The following is a 19,657-nucleotide window of genomic DNA, read 5'->3' on the forward strand; positions in this document are numbered from 1 at the left end:
AAATTCCACATTCAATGTTTATTTATTTGCAATACAAATAGAAACGTGTGCCCAAATCTCGCCTTAAAGTTCTACCCGGATTGTTTAAAAAAAAACCTACAGAACATTCTTTCATCATCTGACAGTTAAAAAGCTGCATTTAAAATAAACAGAGTTTTCAGTAGCCTGTCAAAACAAGTGACATTTTACTGTCGGAGTATCTGCAACTTCTACCAAGGAGAAGTACTTTCTCAAGCAACAGCGGTATGATACAATCAAGTTGCTTATCATAAAAGATCTTATGATAGGACAATTTTTTAAAAATCAGTTTTAATAGAGATTTTCATAATGAAAGGAGTAAAAATCACGGAAAAACCCTCCAGTCCAATTCAGGGAGGCACAGACTCCCCGCGGATTGGAAAAGCCGGTTTCAAGCAGTATCCCGCTCCGAAGGAAGACTCTCTTTGGCGACAGACTACTCCGTTAGGAAGATACAGCATTTGGAATCCAAGAGTGCAGTTTTACATACTTTGAGTCAAAAAGGTGCGTGTTGATCGTTGAAATAACAAAAAGAAACCCAAGTTAAAAGCATTTTGAAATGTTGGGACACACACAAACACAAATACCCTATCAATTTTCTAGGTATCCATGCATGAGCTTTATATATGAGCAACTTAGCTACGTTAAAAAAGAAACCATGACTCCGGTTCACTTCCGTCAATGTGCAAGTTCTTTTTCCAAAAGTTATTCAATACTTACTGTAGTAGTGTACACGAAGAGCTTGATATTTCAACTACTATTAGATGAACATACCAGAGCTTTATTTAAACCTGTATTTCCTAACAGAGCATTCCATACGTCTGTAGCTGTTGATAACTGCTGTTCAAAATTTAATTTAAAAAGAAAAAAAGAAAAAAAAAAAAAACAAAAACCAACACAACTTTAAAAAGTTACCAACATCTTCAGCACGAACTGAAAGGCATAAAAAGACGGTGAGGTATGAGAGCAAGGGAGAGCTCTGTATGTTGAGATTTCACTTTGAACCAATTACCACCTAATTTCCAGTTGTTTTTCCCCACCTCACTCCAAGAAGTTTTCAAATTTGCAACGCTGCTGCCTCGGTGGCACGGTGACACGGGCTCTCAGAGGTGCCTTTGTAAATAACTACCTAAAGCATTCGGCTGCAAATCGTTAAGTGGAGATGAGTATGGGAAATAAAACATTCTGCACCAGTTACATTGGGATTCTTTTCGTTTATAAAAAAACAAGAAATAATGAAGCAATTCTTTTAATCAAAAGAAATGACCAAAATCTCATACATCAGATTTGACTACAGGAAAAGGATGTGGCTTTTTTTCCCCCCTGCCCCACAAGATCTGCACGAGAACTGAGGCTGCAGACCCGAGGAACCCAAAAACAAAAGAAAAGAGAAAACTCCATGTATACATATATATTCTGCCGTCTGCAATCGATGTTGTCCCGGGATAGCACCACCACGAAAGGTTTGATGTGGCCTAGTGAAACTTCACAAATTCTTCCAGAGTTCTGGGGATCTGGTTTTGGTAGCTGATGTTATAGATCCGTACTGCTCGGGCAGCCAGGCACTTGAGACTCAGCTTCATTTGAGTTTTAAGGAGTATTTCGGACACCCCCGTCGTACTTTTATCAAGAGGGGTTTTCTTCTGCTTATTCGTCATGTCTGTATGAGCACCGGCCTCCACCAGGCTAATGATGATGGAATGCAACGTCAAGAAGTCACTGATGGGCCTGTGGTACTGGACGATGATGTGGAGGGGACTATTTCCTTCGTTGTCCACAGCGTTCACGTCGGCACCACAATCCAGCAAGAGTTTTGTGACAAGCGCGTTGGGGAAGCTGCAGACGTCGTTGGTGTGGAAGTCGTCGACCGGCGTGCTGGAATTGACGGCGTGATGCAGCAAACTGGAGCCATCCCGAGTCCTGGGATCGAGGTGAATCAGGTTGTAAATCTGTTTGTTGATCCGCGACTGATCCTCTTCGCTGCACTGAGTCTTGGTAGAGATGCAGACTAAGTAGAGAAAGGTAAAAATGTTGCATTCGTAGTTGTCCATGGCTGTGTGGATGTCAGAGTCCTGGGTGGTTTTGATCCGGGACATGCCTTGTTCTATCTCCAAGACACTGCACCTCAGAACGCTCTCGATGTCCTTGGCCTTAACGGGCTCGTTTAAGTGTATCATCTGAGAAAAGACTTGAGCAAACCTCAGCAGGTCCTTATGAGTGTTCCTGTTGCCTTTTTGCCTCAGATGCAACGCGTGGAGCCATAGCTTGATACACTGTTCAAACTCCATGTTATCTGCATAAACAGCCCCCCGGTAAATAATGGGGTGAGAAACATCGATATTGTCCGAGCCCAGAATTCTCTCTCGCACAATGAGGCCTTCCATGTGAAGGGCATCTCTGTCCTGCCTAATGGACTCTAATTCCTGAGGAGTCCTGCATTCAGTCCTGTTTCCATAAGCTTCAATTTGTGGAAGAACTTCTTTTTCAATTATGTTCTCGCTGTCCCGGTACCTCTCCAGCATCGCTAAATATAAATAGTGGTAAGTCTTCATTATATCATAGTTTTCTCTGTCGTTCGCAAACGAGGCACCCAGCAGTTCCAGAGCTTCAATCCGGCTCCTCCTGTCGCAGTCGGCATGAGCAAGCAGCAGCTCCACGACATCGGCCTTGCAGCTCTCGGCAGCCACTTTCAGCGGAGTCATCCCGTGCCCGTTCACCATCATGGCCGCCTTCCACTTGACCAGCTCCCTCACGATTTCCAGGTGGCCGGCCTCAGCCGCGAAGTGCAACGCCGTGGCACCGCAGTGGGCTTTGGCGTTGGGATCGGCGCGTTGCTCCAGGAGGTACCTCACCACGTCCGTGTGGCCTTTGTAAGCCGCGATCATAAGGCAAGTGTTGTCGTACTTGTTGGCGATGCTGATGTTGGCGTTGTTCTCCACCAGGTATTTCACAATGTCCAGCCTGCCGTCGAAACACGCAGCCCTCAGGGGGGTCGAGTTGGTCACTGTAGTATGATTCACGTTGGCGCCGTGACTCACCAGCAGCTTGACGACTTCAAAGTGGCCGGCTCCTGCCGCACACCAGAGAGCTGTGGCTCCATCAATGACAAAGCTAAAAGGAAAAAGAGACAGAAACAATGAGGCCCCACCTCGAGAGCTGTGTCCAGTTTTGGGCCCCTCACAACAAGAAGGACATTGAGGGGCTGGAGCGTGTCCAGAGAAGGGCAACGGAGCTGGTGAGGGGTCTGGAGCATGAGTCTTGTGAGGAGCGGCTGAGGGAGCTGGGGGTGTTCAGCCTGGAGAAAAGGAGGCTGAGGGGAGACCTTCTCGCTCTCTACGACTCCCTGAAAGGAGGGGGTAGCCGGGGTGGGTCGGTCCCTTCTCCCAAGGAACAAGCGATGGGACAAGAGGAAATGGCCTCAAGTTGCACCAGGGGAGGTTTAGGATGGATGTTAGGAAAAATTTTTACACTGAAAGGGTTGTGAAGCCTTGGCAGAGGCTGCCCAGGGCAGTGGTGGAGTCACCATCCCTGGAGGGATTTAAAAGCCGGGCAGACGTGGTGCTAAGGGACGTGGGTCAGTGGTGGCTTTGTCAGTGTTGGGTTGATGGTTGGACTCCATGATCTGAAAGGTCCCTTCCAACCCAGACTATTCTATCATTCTATGATTCTAAGCAGTTAAACTGATGCTCTTTCAAAAGCATCTTCTACAGGCAGCCGAGCAGCACCCAACGGGCACGTACAGACCCAGCCATTGAAAGACATTTTTTATCCATCCTGTTTTCATACTTGAAGGAGTTCACTGGGAGAGCCGAGCTAAAAGAATGAGAGGTTTATCAAGCACACATCGAGACCTCCCGAAGGAAGAAGCGTTGGAAGTGGAAACTTCAAAGCAGCCAGGGGATTTGGTCACATTCTGCGCTAGTACTTCCCGGGCTGCTTCAGAGATCCTACCGGCAAGCTCCAGCCCTCAGCCTCCCGAGGTCTGGGGAAGAACAGTTACAAGAATTACCTCTGCGTTGATCCCTTGTGCCAGAAACCGGCACGTGAAAGAAAGACAGAAAACTTAAAAAATTCACATATTGACACAAAAAAACAAACTCAGACACAAATTATAGAGCAGCTATACAATATATCGGTCCTGGCAGCTTAAGTGGCTTAAGAATTTCCTGTCGCTTCACTGCTTCTCCCTCCCTGAGCTGCGAATTTGCCACCGCTTCCGCTGCGCCCGTATTTCCTTCTTCAAGAGACCGCACCATAACCCAGACCAGCAGCCTGGTGACACGAATGGAACTCCAGCAATAAAAAAGAAAATGAAAAAGCAGAAGTTTTTTTTTTTCTGAGCTGGGCTGTTTCAGGGCTCTGTTTTACATCACGGCCTTGCAGACAGCTTGCTGGCACTTGTAAATCAGGGGACAGTCAACTTTAGCAAAGCCTCACAGTTTCTTAAGCTGTTTTCATTCGCAAATCCAGCCCGTCGTGTAAGTACAAAGATAAAGGCTGATGTCCTTCCCATTCCCCTCATTTTTGAAGTAGCAGTTAAATGTAGAAACAGGCGGCATCCACTCCGCAGTTAATACACACTCAAGGCACATCCCGAATCACAGAGGAGGGACAAATGTCTTATTTCCGTATGTCCAAACAGTCACATTTTCCAAAGTTAAAATATCATAAGACGCTGATTTAATTTTAACTTTAATGGTGAGTTTTATCATTTTATGAAGCTCTCGCGTAGCTCAAGGGGAATAGTTGTGTGGCTGTTTGTAAATCCAACACTTCAGACGTCGTTTAAGAGCCCTGGCTCACAGAGATGCCTACACTTTTATTCACAGTAAGAATTCCTTATTTTGTAAATAACCACATTAAAATACTTTTATATGAAAACGGGAGGAAAGGCAGGGCTTAGGATTTGTTAACAAACGCGAGGTGATTTATTGGTGCGCTACGGGGACATTTTTACAAGTCAAAAGCCCGGAGCGGCTGTGCCACCTTATCTGAGGAAGAACGACAACTACGCGGGGCTCACATGCCTCCTCTCCTCCCAGCAGGCTCCCACTGTGCCCATTGTGTCTCAGACAACACCTCCTTTAATCTCCACCAGGCAGAGGCTCTGGCAAACAGATCACCCTCCCAGCAAGGCACAGCTTGAGAAAGGAGAAAATTCAGCAGCAGAAGGGGGCTGACAGCCCTTCCTATCGCTGTCGACAGAGACCTTTCCTTTAACTGAACTGGGGGCAGACCTCACCCTAGGTATCCTCAACCGGTTTTTACTTGTGGGAAAAAAGGGCTGGAAGAGAAGAGGAAGAAAGAAAGAAAAGAAAAAAAAAAACAAACCACGCAGGGAAGTCAGTTCCTCCCCCTTCATTCAGCGTGTAAGAACCAAACCAGTCTTTCCCTGGGCCAGGTGGAGCCGCCCAGGCACGACTCCAGCTCATCCAGCAGGAGCCAGATGAAAGATATCCGCAGGGACTCATCCCCATGCCTCTCGCCCAGTATCTGATGAGGGCTCTCCTCTCTGAGCAAGCTAACTGCCCAACCTGACGCCGTTCAAAAGACCACGATTAGTCAGCCATAGGTTGAAGACTTGACATACGGGCAAGAACTTCACAAAGCGCCACGGGAGATTTTTAAAAATATTCCTTCTGCCTTCTGGTGCGGCAGAACATCGCCCAGGGACCACGCTCCTGGAAATCACTGCCAGGCTTCGGGTCCCAGGTGAACACCAGGCACCCTCTCCCCTCCCTTTCTTCCCTTCCTGTCCTAAAACATGACATTTTGGTCCCAACCATCCTGTACGTTGGCTTCCTGTGGCAAGGAATGGATGTTTTCAAGACCAGGCTGGACGGGGCTTTGAGCAACCTGGTCTGGTGGGAGGTGTCCCTGCCCAGAGCAGGGGGTGGAACTGGATGATCTTTAAGGTCTCTTCCAACCCAAACCATGATTCTATGATTCCTTGGGATGTCTGGGCTGGACAGTGAAAACCCCTCAATTTAAGTACACCAAGGGCTGGTTCCCGGTGTGCAGGTACCACCCCTACCCTCACCCGACACCTGCTGTCACCCGTAGCAGCAAGGAATGTCACAGAAAAGGCCATTTTGGGACAGCGGGAGAGCACGCGAGGTGACCCGCTCACCGAGGGGAAATTCGATGAGCTCTCTAGGCTGCGGTGAGTATTACTCTGTCTAGGGTTTCAGGTGGGGGGGATCTCAGAAGGGCGTTTACTCCTCATAAAGCATCACGTGCAGCACCTCAAACAGCAAAGGCGTTTTTATGGCAAATAAAGCAACTTTCCCAACGCCGACCGGGCGAGCAGCGGGGCAAGGAGCCCCTGCGCTGTGCCGGCACCGACGCCGAGGCCTGGCCGGCGGGCGGGGAGCCCTACGTACCCGTCGAAGCGGACGGTGCCGGTCTGCTGGGTCTGGACGCGGTAGTGCTCGAGGAGCAGCCGGACCACCTTGGTGTGGCCGTTGCGGGCGGCGATGATGAGCGGCGTGGAGCGCTGCCCGCCGTGCTGGCTCACGTACCCCAGCAGGTACTTGATGTCGCTCTCGGAGCGGTTGAGGAGCAGGGCGGCCAGGGTCAGCACTCGCCCCTCGCTCGCAGCCTTGTACACGTACCCGGCCAACCCCTCCATCGCCGCCTCCTCCTCCTCACGGCTGCGGCCCCGACGGCCGGGCCGACCCCGCTCGGGCCTACCGGCCTGCCCCGCCGCCGGGGCGGCCTCTCCCTCCGCCTCCTCCTCCGTCCTGCCTCGGTGCCCGGCGGGGGGCACATGCGGCCCCCCCGGGGCCAGCCGCCCCCCGGGCCCGGCGGCGAGGCGGGGCAGCCCCAGCGCCCTCCGCCGCCTCACCCGCCCCGCCACCCCCCGCCGCCCATCCCCGCCCCGGCCGCGCCGCCGCAGCAGCAGGGGGACGCGAACCCGCGGTCCGGCCGCGCCCGAGGGCCCCGCACGGACCGGGCCCGGCGCCGCTCCGCCGGCCGCAGAGGGGGGGCAGGGGTACGGGTCGCCGGAAGGGCCCCGCCGGCCCGGCCGCCGCCGCTCCGCCCCCGCCGCCGACTCCGGAAGCGAAACCGGAAGCGCTGCGCCCTTTCGCGTCCCACCTCCCCACACCCCCCCCGCAGCAACCGGGGCAGCGCGCGGACGTTCCGGGGGCGGTACACGACCCCCGACGGGGGGCAACGAGGCGGCCGCCTGCCCCCGGGCCACCCCGGTGCTGCCCGCCCGCCCCCGGGGCCCATGGCCCGCTGCCCGGCCGGGGGCTGCGCGGCCTCCCCCGGCCCGCCCTCCTCGGGGCCAGGCCCTCCTGGCTCTGGTTCCATTGGGTTGGGCTGGGTTGGGACTGGTTCAGTTGGACTGGTTGGATTGGGTTGGGTTAGGTTGGCTTGGGTTGGTTGGATTGCGTTGGGCTGGGCTGGGCTGGATGGATTGGGTTGGGTCTGGTTCAGTTGGACTGGGCTGGACTGGTTGGATTGGATTGGGTTAGGTTGGGTTGGGTTAGGTTGGGGTGGGTTGGGTTGGGCTGGGCTGGGCTGGCTGGATTGGGTTGGGTTGGATTTGGTCTGGTTTGGTTGGGTTGGGTTGATTTGTGTTGTATTTGGCTTTGTTTGATTCACAGAATCACAGAATTCCACATTGTCAGGCCTTGGAAGGGACCTCTGGAGACCACCCAGTCCAACCCCCGGCCAGAGCAGGGTCACCCAGAGCAGGTTGGACAGGAACGTGTCCAGGTGGGTTTGGAATATCTCCAGAGAAGGAGACTCTACACCCTCTCTGGGCAGCCTCTTCCAGGGCTCTGCCACCCTCACAGGAAAGTTCCTCCTCATGTTGAGATGGAATTTCCCATGTTCCAGTTTGTTCCCGTTGCCCCTTGTCCTGTCACCGGACACCACTGAGAAGAGCCTGACCCCATCCTCTTGCCTCCCGCCCTTTAGCTATTGCTCAGCATCAGTGAGGTCCCCTCTCAGTCTGCTCTTCTCCAGCTGAACAGCCCCAGGTCCCTCAGCCTTTCCTCAGCAGAGAGATGCTCCAGTCCCTTGAGCATCTTCGTAGCCTCCACTGGGCTTTCTCCAGTGGATCCCTGTCCTTCTTGAACTGGGGAATCATAAACTGGACCCAGTGCTCCAGATGTGGCCTCACCAGGGCAGAGCAGAGCAGGAGGATGACCTCCCTCGACTCGCTGGCCACGCTCTTCTTAATGCCCCCCAGGAAACCATTTGCCTTCGGTTTGTTGTTTTTTTTTTTTAAAGGAAGGACAAGCTGCTTTCATCGCCTCGGCCATGGCTCCACCCCAACAAGCCTGACCTGCCCAGTCTCAGCACAGGCGGGAGCTTCATCCTTGGTTTGAGGGATGCCATCACCAGCCTCACTGCACGTGTATCGGCTTAACCCAGAGCCAAACGCAGCCCACCTGCTCAGCCGCCTCTCCTTTCCTCCGCACGGATCATCTCCAGGAGACCTTCAGGAGGTGCCCCGCGCTGCGACCAGTTACCTGAGACCGATAGAGGAACGCGAGACCCGACCTGCGCCGCTGTCTGTTGCCTGCCATTGTTTTCACAGGGATACGGTATCAGCCGTATTAATAGTTAATTTAAAAGCGTGCAACTGGAGCCGCAGCTCTTTGTGGAAAGCTTGGCCGTGCATTATGTATGGGAGCCGCGGGCCGGCTGCCGGCCGGGATTGCCAAAGGAGCCCTGGAGAGGGGAGCGGGAGGCGAGGCAGCCCCGCGGTGTTCAGTCAAGAAGGATCAGCTTTTAACAGCCGCGTAGGCATGTCGGGTACCGGGCGACAAGCAGGGTTCATGGTAAGTTTAAGTGGAACCCATCTCCATTACCTCAACGATCTCCTCCACTTCTCGAGGGTGGGTTTGGGTTTTTTTCCAACAAACGCTGCCCTCGCGTTCCCTCGTGGGTTACCATGAACGGCACAAAGGGGGTCCGTGAGGAAGCACTGATGCTGCCACTGCCCCCCCCCCCCGGGTAACACCATTGAGCAGAGAGACCAAGGTCTCTGTTCTGCAGCTTCTCGGAGCCTCATGGACCTCAGTGTGTCCAGCTCGCTGTGGTCTGGTCCTACCCAGGAGCAGGGTCAGAAGCCAAGGGGTTTCAGTGCATCAAACCACTTAATCCCTCAAATGCCCATTTCCCCTGACCGGCAGCACATCTCAAGCCGTGTCTCCTCTTGAGGAGCTCTGCTGGTTTCAAATGCAGATGCATCTCCCGATTTAGGCCCTAAACTACAAGTTCCAGGGAGTGCAAATTAAATCCGAGGGGGTGCAGGTCCTTCCCTGCCTTCCACTTCTACTGCCCATGAGTCCGCCCGGCCTGATGGCATTTATCCGGGCACATACGAGAGGGAACGGAGCAAGACATCCGTGTCTCCCAACTCCGCAGAGTAATAATGTCCATTTGCTTTACGCCATGTGGGTGCAGAGCACAAGTTATTTCGTTGCAGGGTAATGGAGACGAGACCTGCTACACGTAGTGATTTGCTCGTGGCAACAAGCCAAATCTGTGGCAGAGCCACGCCGTGCTCCGCCACCTTATTTCCATTAAACTTCCTGCTTAAAACTATACAGTGATTGCATGGGACAGGCTGTATTTTCCATATCATTCTCTGCCAGCCTTCTCCCACCTCTGAATCTCGTTTTCTTGCCCAGGTGAGGACTTGTGTCAAAATCCGTGGCTGTACATCGGGGCCAAGAGCTTTTCATCTAAAGAGCAATTAAGGAGTTAACTACTGTCCTTCACCCTTTCTTCTGCTTTAGAAACAGCACAGGTTATCCACTCCTGCTTTGGAGAGGGAAGGCAAATCAAATAAGCTGCCTGGATTTTGCAGGGGGAGAGAATGAGGAGGAGGAGGCCAGGCTGTGCTGGGCTGAGCCGGGCTGTACTGGGCTGTGCTGGACTACACTGGGCTGAGCCGGGCTGTAGTGGGCTGTGCTGGGCTGTGCTGGACTACATTGGGCTGAGCCGGGCTATGATGGGCTGAGCTGGACTGCACTGAGTGGTGCCAGGCTGTAATGTGCTGGGCTGGGCTGTGCTGGGCTATACTGGACTGAAATGGGTTGTACTGGGCTGTTCCGGGCTATACTGGGCTCTATGCCGGGCAGTACTGGGCTGTTCTGGGTTGTACTGGGCTGAGCTGGGCTGTAATGGGCTGTGCCAGGGTGAGCTGGGCTATACTGGTCTCTATGCCGGGCTATACTGGGCTGTTCTGGGTTGTACTGGGCTGAGCTGGGCTGTAATGGGCTGTGCCAGGGTGAGCTGGGCTATACTGGTCTCTATGCCGGGCTATACTGGGCTGTACTGGGCTGTTCCGGGCTGTACTGGGCTGTTCTGGGCTTTATGCCGGGCAGTACTGGGCTGTTCCGGGCTATACTGGGCTGTACTGGGCTGTTCCGGGCTATACTGGGCTGTTCTGGGCTTTATGCCGGGCAGTACTGGGCTGTTCCGGGCTATACTGGGCTGTACTGGGCTGTTCCGGGCTATACTGGGTTGTACTGGTCTGCCCCCGCCCCGCCGCCCCCCCCTCCCTCCCTCCCCGGCCGGGGCGGTCCCGGGGCCACCGGCCGCGCAGCCGCCGCTCGTCCCCCGGCGGCGGGGCGGGGCCCGGGCGGAGCCGCGCCGGGGCGAGCGGGGCCGGGACCAGCCGGGACCAGCCGGGCCCATGCAGGGCGCGGCGCGGCGGCGGCCCTTCCCGGCGGCGGCCCCGGGCTCCCCCCAGCCCGCCGGGCCGCTGTACCCGGGCAGGTGAGCGGCGGGGCGGCGGCGGCGGCGGCGGCGGGGGGCGGGCACGGGAATCCACCCCCCCACCCCCCTTCCCCGGGGGTCCCCAACCCCATCCAGCCCAGGATACCCCAACCCCTCTCCTCCTCTGGCTCATCCCATGCCCCCCCCACACCCCATCCCGTGCCCTCCCCACCCCATCCCTGGTACCACCATCCCAATCCTAGATGCCACCACCCCATCCCGTGCCCCCCGCCCCGACCCCATCCCGGGTGCCACCACCCCATCCCGGCTACCACCACTCCATTCTGGATACCACTGCCCCATCCCAGGCACCACCACCTCATCCTATGCCCTCCCACCCCACCCCTGGTACCACCACCCCATCCCAGGTGCCACCACCCCATCCTGGGTACCACCACCCCATCCTGGATGCTGCCATTGTCCAGGGTGTCCCGGAGGGTCGGGGTCCCCCAGCCCCACGTAGGGTTCCCCCCCCCGGGGTACCCAGCCTCATGCCGGGCCCCCTGGCTCACCTGCCTTGCCCCAGCTGGTTCGGGGTTTGACAGCCTCTTCCAGGGAGCCACGGCTCACCCCAGGGCACCCCGACTTGTCCGGGGTGCCACCATCCTCTTCCTCCATCCATCGGGTTCGGACCGTGGGCTCAGGTAGCACAAGCTCAAGGCTGATCCGTCCGACACCGTGACGGCGGGAGAGCGATTCATCCGCTTTTCCCGTAGGGAGGTGAAGGTCCGGTGGTGCTGGGGGGGGGTTATTTGATGGGTATTCAGCGGGGCTGGGTCAGGCCTGGCTCGGCAGAAGCAGAGGAGGAGGAGGAGGATCTTCAGAGAGGAAGATGAAGGTGATAGCGTGGCCAGAGCATCCCCGTGCCCGAGTACCACCCGGCACCGGCGCATTTTTAGCATTCGGCAGAAGCGCCACGGGGGTTGAATTTTGCTTTGTCATGCAAAATTTAAAAATAGTTGCACTTAATTCAGCACTTAACGCTTTTCATCCCGCTTTTGTGTGTGTGCTCCCTTCTCGGGCCAGGAAGAGCCTTCTTGCTTAGGGGGATGTGGCGGCTTTTATTAACGACGCTCTGCCTTTCTGCCTCTTCCTCTCTTTGGCCTCTCAACTTCGTGGTCGCTCCACAGATCCCAGAGCCCCGGGGGGAACACCCGCAGCCCGGGAAGCGCAGGGTTTTTGGGTGGGGATGCAAACCTGGAGCCTGCTCCCTGCCTCTAAGTCACCTTTTACGTGACTTAGGGCTGACGCTTGTCCCTTCCGCCCTCCCCAGGCATGGAGCAGTCAAGAACGAGGACACCTTCAAGACCTCCCCGTTTCATTTTGATCTGTGGTTCTACTTCACTCTGCAGAACTGGGTGCTGGACTTCGGGCGTCCCATCGCGATGGTGAGTGTGGCCCAGCTCATTTAGGGTGGAGGACAGGGGGGGACAGAGCCCTGGTGGGGTCCCCTGTAGACCTCTGGGGGCTGTTTTCTACACCAAAGGGACACCCTTGAGGAGCTGTCCTTGAGAGGAGGACGTGGCAGGATGTACTGGTGTATCAAACGTGTTGCTCCAGCCTCAGGGAATCACAGAATCACATGGGGTTGGAAGGGACCTCTGGAGATCACCCAGTCCAACTCCCGGCCAAAGCAGGTCCACCCAGAGCAGGTTGCACAGGAACGTGTCCAGGCGGGTTTGAATGTCTCCAGAGAAGGAGACTCCACCACCTCTCTGGGCAGCCTCTTCCAGGGCTCTGCCACCCTCAAAGTGAAGAAGCTCCTCTTCATGTTTAGGTGGAACTTCTTATGTTCAGGTTTGTGCCCATTTCCCCTTGTCCTGGGGAAGGTATCTGGGAAACTTGTTCCTTGACATCTATCCCCAAAATGCATGGTTTTGGTAATGAAAGTTACCTGGAGAGGTTCCTACTGCTCTCCCCCATCCTTGCCTGTATCTGCGGGACTTGGGACTCCCGCTCTGCCGACGGTGCAAGGATTTTCTCTCTCCCTGTCTTTCAGCCGGCGACGGGGCTGTAATCGAGGGTGGTGAGGATATACTGATGTGCGGTTTTTTTCTCCCCCCCCTCAGATAATCCTACCTTTGGAGTGGTTTCCTCTAAACAAACCCAGCGCCGGAGATTATTTCCACATGGCTTACAACGTTATCACCCCATTTCTGCTGCTAAAGGTAAGCCTGGAGGTGCAGGCATTACATATTTTTTATTTTTTTTTAATATTACCCGTTGTAAAAGCGGGGCAAACAACACCGTTTTCATAGAATCATAGAATGGTTAGAGTTGGAAGGGACCTTAAAGATCATCGAGTTCCAACCCCCCTGTCCTGGGCAGGGACACCTCCCACCAGACCAGGTTGCTCAAAGCCCCCTCCAACCTGGCCTTGAACCCCTCCAGGGATGGGGCAGCCACAGCTTCTCTGGGCAACCTGGGCCAGGCTCTCACCACCCTCACAGGAAAGAAGTTCTTCCTGAGATCTAATCTAGTTTTGTGAAAGTTAAGAGTTTGCGAGGGACTTGCTGAACAAATGTTGGTTATTCCCAAACTCCTGCCATTGAGCCGGCCCTGGGGGTTTGCGGCTCCAGAAAGAATTTGTGGTGCCACCTTTTCGAGAGCAAGGGGGTGACCGTCCTGGTACGACTCCATTCCCTGCACCGGCAAAGCAAATCGCTTCCCCCGGGAACTGCGGATTCAGGGGGAGTCAGAGCCATTCACCCTTTTTAAGGGTGTATTTTTAAAGGCGTAGTTTTAAGACAACATCCATCCCTGGCTTAAAAGACCTTCTGGGACAGCTGGAACTACAGTAGATTTTCTAAATTGTCCAGAGCTTAATTACGCTCGCTCTTCGACATTAGAATTGTATCTTTAGCTTGAATTTATCTTCCTTCCGCTGCCAGCCCCCGGATCGTGCGAACCATTTATGAGGTTAAAGACTGTTGTGTCATTAGAAATCTTTTTATATTAAATACTTAGCAGCCAGAAGATATGAGAAAGCAATTATAAATACATTTTAACCTTCATTAGCTAGAAATTGAATTATGTTCTACGATGTAAATGATTCTCTCTCTCCTGAGTCTGTCTGGGAGATTTTAAATGCTAGCATGGCCAAAAAGGAATATTCAGGATCCGGTCCTTTGGGGAATGTGGAAGCCCCGAAGCTCAGCCTGACCCAGCCCATTTCTGCAGGCTGGGGACTCGTCAGGTTGAAATTTGCTGTCTTGGACTTCCTTGGACAATGAAGGGTTGTTCCACCAAAACCAATCCATTTGTTATTCAGGGTGCGTTCCCTTTGCCTGATGTCCCCTCAAAGGACGTGTCCCACCATCCTTTCCCATCAGAGGAGAGCTTTCCTGGGGTTTTTTGCTCTCCTCGTCCTCTCTGACTCCTCTGACGTTCGTACAGCAGTTGCAGAGAAAGGGGAAGTTAATCCTCAAAATTAAATACAAATAAGGAGCTTTTCAGTGTTTATGAAGGGCTGCAAAGCTGATTTGGCAGCAGGGGGATGGGAGGCGAAGGTGGCCCCAGCTCATCCTCAGGCTGGGCCGATGCATCCCTCCCTGTTCCCGAGGCTCCTTGGCGTCCCCTCCAAAGCCTGAACCACTTGAGCTGGGATTTACATCTTCCGAGGTCTTCCCCCCTGCTTTGCAGGAAGCTCCTTTCCGGAGAGAAGCTCCTGCTCCTCGTCCCCAGCTGGGCTTGCAGGAGCTGGTCCCCAGCTCTGAGGAACACCAGGCTCCCCACCAGCCTTGCCTTCCCACCTCCACCCAGACCTGAGCAGACCAGGAGATGGCAGAGGGAGAGCCCGTCACTAAAGCTGGCCTTTAAAAGGTTGCCTCAACCGGTTTTGCTGGTAATTAGATATTTGTAGATAGGGGTTTGAGCGCCGCTTCCTCTTTAGAAGCAAATACACAGAGAAGCGAGTCCGATCCCATTGGGAAGAAGATAAAAACCAAACAGTTCAACAAAGTCCTTTGGAAATCACCCAGCAGAGAATTGTAAAGGAGAAAGCATCTCTTAGTGTGGGGAATGAAGCGTGTGTGCTCAGCTGGATGCTGCTGGAGGCTCTCCCCACCACTGGAGGGCACAGCCAGCCTTCCAGATCCGCTCAGCAGAGGAACCCGAGAAAGCAGCTGCCTTTTTGTTTCTCATTAATGGGTTTTGAAAGAAATTGGCAAAGAAATTGCTTCAAGTACTCTATTAGAAGTACGGGATCACTGATTCGGTCTAAGTGTCGAGTCAGGTTAAGGCTGCTGCTTTACAGAAAGGTTTAACAGGGGCAAAAAAATGTGGTTTTATTATTGCAAACACGGATAAAGCGTGTACTCAAACCTGAAAGCCACGTAGGCTGGTGGAAACGTGTCGGAGATGTGTTTGAGGAAGAGTAAGTGCAATTGGGGAAGTTCGTTCCGGTGCGGTCACACCACTTTCTGGAGGGGGACGACTGTGTTTCCAGCTCACACCCGCTTGTGGTGGCACGACCATCAGCAAAGCCTTTGCTTGGGTCAAGATGGTTTTTCCAAAGCACGGCTAAGGCAGAGAGGGCAGAACTTGTCACGGCATCGCTGGTACCTTCTTGCTGCTCAACACGCCTCTGTGTTTCTAGCTCATCGAGAGATCCCCCAAGACCTTACCGAGGTCGATGGTCTACGTCAGCATCATCATGTTTGTCATGGGAGCCAGCATCCACCTGGTTGGAGACTCTGTAAACCACCGCCTGATTTTCAGTGGCTACCAGCACCATCTGTCTGTCAGAGAGAACCCCATCATCAAGAACCTGAAGCCAGAGACACTGGTAAAGAGGCTAGTTTTTTTATATAAGCACTTAAAAAAAAAAAAAAAAAATTAATTGCTTGTTCCTACTTAACAGCGCCCTGGTCCCTCTGCCCTTTTAAATCTCTTTGCATTGCATTGCAGATTGATTCCTTTGAGCTGCTGTACTACTACGATGAATATTTAGGTCATTCGATGTGGTAAGCAATTTACAATCTCTATCTAGCGGCCCCGGAACGTAACACAAGGGAGGGCAGATCTGATCTGATCAGAGCTTAATATGTAAAAAAATAAAATGCAGCTGATAAGAGCTGGCTGGGGATAATGTTCTCGTAGCCAGTGTGATTACAGTGGATGTCTCCCTTGGAAAATCGCCCGTTCCCTCTAGTTTTGTCTCTGTCTCAGTGGTATTTCTAGGACATGGTGGTTGTTTGACCCTCGTAGGGGACAGAGGAACGGCTCGTCTGTTCTCATCCCTCGGGCACCTTCCCCAGGACACCCGGGTGAAGAGAGAGGTCACGGCGCAGGTCTGAGGGCTCCGCACACTCCCTGGCTGTCACCACCCACGTTTTTGCTCCCACGGAGGTTGACCCCAGAAGAACCCGACTCTGCCCAGTCTCTCTAGCCCTTTGCTCCCCACCTTTACCCCCGGCGAGAAGGAAGGCTTGCTCTTGTAGCCAGACCAGTGCCGCCCAGTAACAGAGACTGTTTGGCCATGTTGGTTCGGGGAGCTGAGTTAGGGTCTGATTTAGAATTATAGAAACATAGAATTGCCCAGGTTGGAAGGGACCTTTCAGATCATCGAGTCCAACCGTCAACTCAATGCTGGCAAAACCCATCACTAAACCGTGTGTCCTGTGGCCTGCGCTGAAGACCAGAAAGGACCCTCTGGCTATTTATCTGCTGCCAGATAATCCCGAGACCTCTCCGAGCGTGGAGGGAGATCTCTCCCCCATCAGGCTTTCCCGGTTTATTTGCTGTTCCGTGAGCAAGCAAATCCCATTCTTTTAAATAAAAAAAGGGCTCTGTTAGGCTGTTGAAATCCTGGTCCGTGTTCTGCTTCCTGCCACTCAACTTTTAACAGAACACAGCTCTTAAACAGCCTCTTAGAGCCTGGGAGTGTAAGAAATACAATTGTTCGATGGAACGCCCCAGCCCGGGCTTTGACCTCATCAACAAAACTCGAGCTTTTCCTGCCAGAGCCCCAGAATTCTCACCGACCGGAGGGTTGTTTCTGTTTGCAGGTACATCCCTTTTTTCCTGATACTCTTCATCTACTTCACCGGCTGCTTCACCCCCGTGGAAGAGGAGAGCAGGATGCCGGTGGCTGCCTTGCTTCTGATGGGGCCCAGCAGCCTTTATTACTGGTAAGTGGCTTCTCTCCGCTCTGGATGGGCGAGGGACGAAGAGGGAGACCCGCAGGCAGGGGTTGGCCATTCCCCAGGGCAGAACTCGCTGCAGCTTCTCCTCTGCAGGTCTGGAAAAAGCAAAGCTGGTTGAAATTTGCAGCCGCTTTGGCTTTTGCAAGTTGGGACAACTTCAGGGTCACAGCACTCCTGTCCCTGCTTAGGGTGTTCCTTCAGCCACGCTGTCAGGTCATACTGATATCGCTGGAGCTCTGGCTCTCAGCCTCCCGCAGAACTTGGTGTCTGCCCCCACCCTTTAAAAGCTGCCGTTCGCTGTTAGTTCCGTGACGATTTTGGGGTGCTCAGCTGGTTCCTGCAGTGTTCCCACTGGGTCTCAGCTCATTGGCGGCGATGGGGATGCTCTCACCTGTTGTCCAGGAATTTACACCGAGCCCAGGCCACCCGCATGATGCTCCTCGGCTCGCCCTGCGGGTCCAAATAGCCTTTTGAGAGAGGTCTTATTTATTTCCCATTTTCATTAGCCTCATCTTCCCAAACGGTTTCCCTGATGGCAGCCAAACAACTTTTCAATTCATCTTCAGAGATGATGTTCTCTCTTGCCTGTGGCTTTGCTCCCTGCCGAGACTGTTTTTATACAGTAAATTAATTTTTGATAGTCAAAATCATCAGGAAGAATTGGTCAGTTCCCAGTTACCCCATTGCACTTCCTTTAAATGTGTCAGTGCGAGTCCCTGCAGTTCGTGTGCTGGCGATTTAAGAGCCAGGGAGTGTAATTCCTCCTTCTTCCCACTAACACCCATTCGGGACTGGCCGCTGCCAGGTACAGCACAGGGTTGGGGGGGGGGGCAGTGGATTTTTGGACTAAACGAGCACAACATCCACCACCTGGAGCCAGAGTCTGGCTTTGGTTCTGCTTTTAAGCATCCCGTTCACAAACTGAGCCCAGCACCTTTCGAATCCCGGACTGGACACGTGTTCCGTTACCAGTTCTCTTAATGGAGCCCATAGCTCAGTTGTTAAATTTACTGGTAAGAAACGTGAAAACAAATCACAGTTTAAACGCTGGCAGCAGAAAGGGGCACAGGTTGCTTTGTTCAGGTGCAGAGCAGAGAGAAGGGGGAGATGGTTCACCCCAGGAAAGGCTGGAAGTGCTAGGGGGTGGGGGCTGGCATCGCTCGGTGCTTTCTCCCAGGGCGGGGGGCACTAATGGGTGTTTTTTTGCTTTGTAGGTATCTCGTGACGGAAGGTCAGATTTTCATCCTCTACATTTTCACTTTCTTTGCCATGATGGCTTTAGTGATGCACCAGAAACGCAAAGGACTCGTCCTGGACAGCAATGGGCTTTTCCTCTTCTACTCCTTCATCATAACACTGCTCCTCATTGCTGTCTGGGTGGTCTGGCTGTGGAACGACAAAATTCTCAGGAAGAAGTACCCTGGCGTGATCTACATCCCCGAGCCCTGGGCATTTTACACCCTGCACATGAACAACCTCCACGCAGCAAAGGAAAGTTTATAAGTTTTGATATTTTAGAGTGATTTGAACCAAAAAAAAAAAAAAAAAAAAAAAAAATCTAGTTTTTCTAACGTAGATGTATTTCAAATAAATTCCTGACCAACATTAGCTGCCAGACGTATTGTGTGCTAACTAGACCGAGCTAAGGGAGGGGGTGTTTGAACAAAAGGGAAAAATAGTCTTTGTGACTTAACGCTTTAAAGCCAGGGCCGTGGCAGGGGTGTCTCCCCTGGCTTTGCACCCGCAGCTTGCAGTGGTAGAGCACCTTTCTGGGTGCTTTGGGGATGGTACCACATCCCTCCCACACCGGAGCAGGGATGCAGAAGCCCAGCCCCACGGTGGGTCCACCCCACCAGCCATCCCTCCCATCCCACCGCGCTGCTGCTCCGGAGAGCGTGCCGGCCTTTAATGGGAGCGGTTTGCCGGGAAATGTTGGCACGGAGATTTCTTCACTCCTCCCACGCTGCTCCCAGCCGAGTAAACACGCCAGGAAGGGGCCGAGCTGCCCCACCTTGGACCTGCTGCCGACGGCTCTGCTCGGCCGTGCTTCTCCAGGGAGCCCTCCCAGAGTCCCCGACCAGCAGCGCTGGGCTTTAGCCCGCTGCAGGAAGGGTCTGGCTGGTGGCAGAAGGGCCAATTCCTCACAAGCGCAGCCCAAAAAGAGCGTGGGGCAGGGGGTGAGCTCCACTCGCATGAGGTCTTGCGCCTTCTCCTCCCACTCACCTCTTCTCCAGCCTCAGGTGAAGGAGCTGAGTTTCCTGCAGCTTCAGCTGCATCCCTGCGATGGCGTATGTCAATAAAACTTGTATTAGAGCCCTGTGTGATGGAACCCAAAAGGTAGAAGAAACAAACAAAAAAAAAAAGCTATTAGCGAAACACTCCAAATAAAAACATTTAGTGAAAGCTGAGTGACTCACGCTGCTCCTGGAGCAGCTCCATTCTTTGGAGGGAGAATCTGTATCCCACGAGATTGAAGGATGCTGAACGCGTCACTGTAGCAGAGCAGGGTCCTGTCCCTGCTATGGTGGTCGCTACGGCCACTAAATACTTTGGGTCTGGATCCACACTGCAGCCAGGCATCAGGCACTTCATGATTCCCCCACGCTAGTCCTGCCTGCGCAGCCACTGGGTCACTTTCTGGGATACTTCAAGCACCGGCGAATCCAGAGGCAGAGCATCACCCGTCCCACACCCAGGAGGATGCCACCGAGCTGCCGGTTCAGCTATTTTCAGGATAAAATTGTATA

General features: G+C 53.6%; 2 protein-coding genes across 2 annotated transcripts; one reads left to right on the forward strand and one right to left on the reverse strand.

The window, feature by feature from the left end:
- FEM1B (fem-1 homolog B) lies at positions 1-6,649 on the reverse strand. Its single transcript, XM_074155978.1, has 2 exons — positions 6,402-6,649; positions 1-3,129 (listed from the first exon to the last, which is right to left on the reverse strand). Exons 1-2 carry the CDS (start codon positions 6,647-6,649, stop codon positions 1,494-1,496), a joined length of 1,884 nt encoding a protein of 627 aa, XP_074012079.1. The 3' UTR covers positions 1-1,493.
- A 3,999-nt stretch (positions 6,650-10,648) lies between these two features.
- CLN6 (CLN6 transmembrane ER protein) lies at positions 10,649-18,524 on the forward strand. The gene is made up of 7 exons (XM_074156246.1): positions 10,649-10,764; positions 12,038-12,152; positions 12,834-12,932; positions 15,362-15,550; positions 15,673-15,728; positions 16,773-16,895; positions 18,125-18,524. The coding sequence occupies exons 1-7, from the start codon at positions 10,682-10,684 to the stop codon at positions 18,411-18,413; spliced, it is 954 nt and encodes a 317-aa protein (XP_074012347.1). The 5' UTR covers positions 10,649-10,681; the 3' UTR covers positions 18,414-18,524.
- The last annotated feature ends 1,133 nt before the right edge of the window (positions 18,525-19,657 follow it).

This window comes from Numenius arquata, chromosome 11 (genome assembly GCF_964106895.1).
Source record: "Numenius arquata chromosome 11, bNumArq3.hap1.1, whole genome shotgun sequence".
Classification (NCBI taxonomy): Eukaryota; Metazoa; Chordata; class Aves; order Charadriiformes; family Scolopacidae; genus Numenius; species Numenius arquata.